The 2592-nt window shown below is 27.4% G+C and overlaps 1 protein-coding gene across 1 annotated transcript; it reads right to left on the bottom strand.

Annotated features, from left to right (window-relative positions):
- Positions 1 to 304: 304 nt before the first annotated feature.
- LOC122500782 lies at positions 305 to 1810 on the bottom strand. The gene is made up of 4 exons (XM_043609870.1): positions 1525 to 1810; positions 1009 to 1167; positions 767 to 931; positions 305 to 635 (listed from the first exon to the last, which is right to left on the bottom strand). The coding sequence occupies exons 1-4, from the start codon at positions 1705 to 1707 to the stop codon at positions 363 to 365; spliced, it is 780 nt and encodes a 259-aa protein (XP_043465805.1). The 5' UTR covers positions 1708 to 1810; the 3' UTR covers positions 305 to 362.
- Between the last annotated feature and the right edge of the window lie 782 nt (positions 1811 to 2592).

The following is a 2592-nucleotide window of genomic DNA, read 5'->3' as shown; positions in this document are numbered from 1 at the left end:
TCTCCTGGAAATGGAAATTATCATCATCGTTTCAACACTTGAATTCGAAAATCATTTTCTCACACATGCTTTTCCGAAATTCATAGCGGGACTCATCCTAACAGTGATTGTACTCGAAAAAATTGCTTTTGACAATTTTCACATTTCAAATGTTCTTCTCAGGGTTGAAAATAATTTCAAGATTTATTTGATTTTTTTCGTGAAATATAGTAACATAGAATGTGTAGAATGTATAGAGAAATAAGCAAAGACATTCAAAAATATTTTAAATTAATTTATTTATTTTAAGTTAAATAAAATTTCTAATTTAAAATTAATTTTTCCGGACAAATCTCTGATTTCTTTTATAGAAAATAAATCATTTACGCAATACAGTTTTTGAAAAATCCCTGAAATTCGTTGGCAATTTGGAACATTTCACTCGATATTTTTGTACTGCATTTTAATGATTCACTTGAAATTTTCGATTTTATGATTTCGCCTGCAATACTATCCATTTGTACTGCCTCCAGTAAATTATTCAAATCTTTTTGTGCATAATTTATTTTTTGAGAAATGCATTCATCTAATTTTGCAATTTTACTAGAACAACTGGTATTAATTTCCTTCAAATCCTCTTGTACCTTTAAAGTTTTCTGTAGACAAGTTTGTACTAATATTATTTAGACAGAATAATAATTTTCATATTTGCGTTTTAAGAAGAAGTTTTACATATTAAGAAGTTAATTAAAACATAATTATATATGGATAAAATATTCAATATTACCTGATGAGCAAGTTGTAATTTTACACGAATTTTATCTCCAATTTCTTTTGTTTCTTGTAAACAAGTATCGAGATCGAAAATCAAGTTTAAAAATTTCGCTTTCAAATCGTCTTTTGTAGAATTAATACAAACTTTCTGATTAATGTTTGCTTTCCCATAGGTAAACTGTACAAAATACATGAAAATTTATTTTTGTTGGTTTAGTGATAATTATGAAATATAATTTTTAAATTTAAAATTACGTTCGCTTCGTCGAAAATTGCTTGCAGTACATTTGAAAAATTCTGATTGAAAGAATCTTTTACCAAGTATACAATTTCAATAACAGAATGAGTAAAATTGTTTTCATCATTAAGAATTTTGTTGATTAACTGGTCCACTGTTTTATTTATGTTTTCCACCTGATAATAAATTTTTTTTTATTTCGGTTTATTTATTACAAGAGCGGATGCATTAACAGAAAAAAATATAGTTAAGAAGATGGTCGTAACAAAATAATAGATTTAATGTTTAAAAAAAGTTTCTCACTAATAATTATGGTGTTCTGATATTCTCTTAGTAGAGAACTTTCTCAGGTAGTTAATTAATATTGAAGGAATAAAAAAAAGTCCGATATAAGTGAAAAAATTTATCTGTATTTTTTATTTTTGGGACCGCAAAAAATATTCATAAGAAGGTTTGATATACGCGGATTTTACTGTAATTATTCTAAAACATATTTTAAGAATTTTTTAAAGAGTCGTTAATCTGTAATTTACCATTTTTTGACGTTCTTTTATGTCTTGGATCCGATCAGAAGTAAAAGTAGGGATAACATTCATATCACTGTGATTAGTAACTGCAACTATTTCATCACCTCTATATTCTTTATAATAATTCATCATTCCTACAAAAGCAAAGAGAATGATACCAAGAACTTGTAAAGTCCACTTGGAAACCATTTTTACCGAACCTGAAAGTGAAGGAATTTTTTTATATATAATATTCTTTTTTTATTAATCCAAATGTCAGTATAACGCATTTGAAAAAAGTGAAATTTGTCATAATTGTATTGGACGAAGTGCACTTAATATATTTTAAAATAATGATTCACGAAGTACATTTTAAAAAAATGCAATATTTAAACATTGAAAATTTATAGACAATTTTAGTTTTAAAAGAAAGATAAATACTGTTTATTTCATTTTCATGTTTTTTATTTCGAAATTGTCGGAGATAAATGTGCATGTATTTTAGCTGCTCTATTTAATTAATCTGTAATATTCCTGTTGACTTTTTTAGAAGCGTAATAAAAATTATACGTTCAAACTTATCTCAAAGTTTCAAAATATAAACGATTTTGTGTTCAGACAGTTTATAAGATCTTACAGCGCCTCATCTTTAGATAAGTTTTGGAACCCAATTATTCGCTAATCTGTAAGAATCTCTGCGAAAACAAATAAAGAACATGGTAAAGTATTATTGTTTATTTAGTAGCAGGAATAAATTGCCTTTAGTATCATCACGACTCCCTGCGCTATGTTTGTGATTCTTAAACGCGCAAAGATCAGAGCAGTTGAACTGGCAGATATTATTGACTTATTCCCGGTTGAATATAATAAAAAGAAAAGAAACTTGAATTTAGATAGCGGTATTTAATATGAGAGGTACACATAAATAAATTTATAAAGCAAAGAGAACGCCGCTTATGCGCTAGAGAAGAGAGAAACCGTTTTCTATCCACGTGTCGAATTTAAATAAGTGAAATATCATCGAAGATCAATTCTGCGAGATGATTATCGCAGGTATCGCGATCCCTTGACCTTCCACAAAACTCAGGGAGCAGT

Source organism: Leptopilina heterotoma, unplaced genomic scaffold (assembly GCF_015476425.1).
Source record: "Leptopilina heterotoma isolate Lh14 unplaced genomic scaffold, ASM1547642v1 Lhet_191, whole genome shotgun sequence".
In the NCBI taxonomy this organism is placed as follows: Eukaryota; Metazoa; Arthropoda; class Insecta; order Hymenoptera; family Figitidae; genus Leptopilina; species Leptopilina heterotoma.
This window is presented reverse-complemented; position numbering and strand designations above follow the sequence as displayed.

What these genes read in the sequence shown, in the direction of transcription:
- LOC122500782 (XM_043609870.1), bottom strand. Translation starts at nt 1,707, where the DNA reads ATGGTTTCCAAGTGGACTTTACAAGTTCTTGGTATCATTCTCTTTGCT. An exon ending in TAAAAGAACGTCAAAAAATG is followed by an intron (nt 1,168 to 1,524) that starts GTAAATTACAGA and finishes ATTTATTATCAG; the next exon opens with GTGGAAAACATAAATAAAAC. An exon ending in CAATTTTCGACGAAGCGAAC is followed by an intron (nt 932 to 1,008) that starts GTAATTTTAAAT and finishes TATTTTGTACAG; the next exon opens with TTTACCTATGGGAAAGCAAA.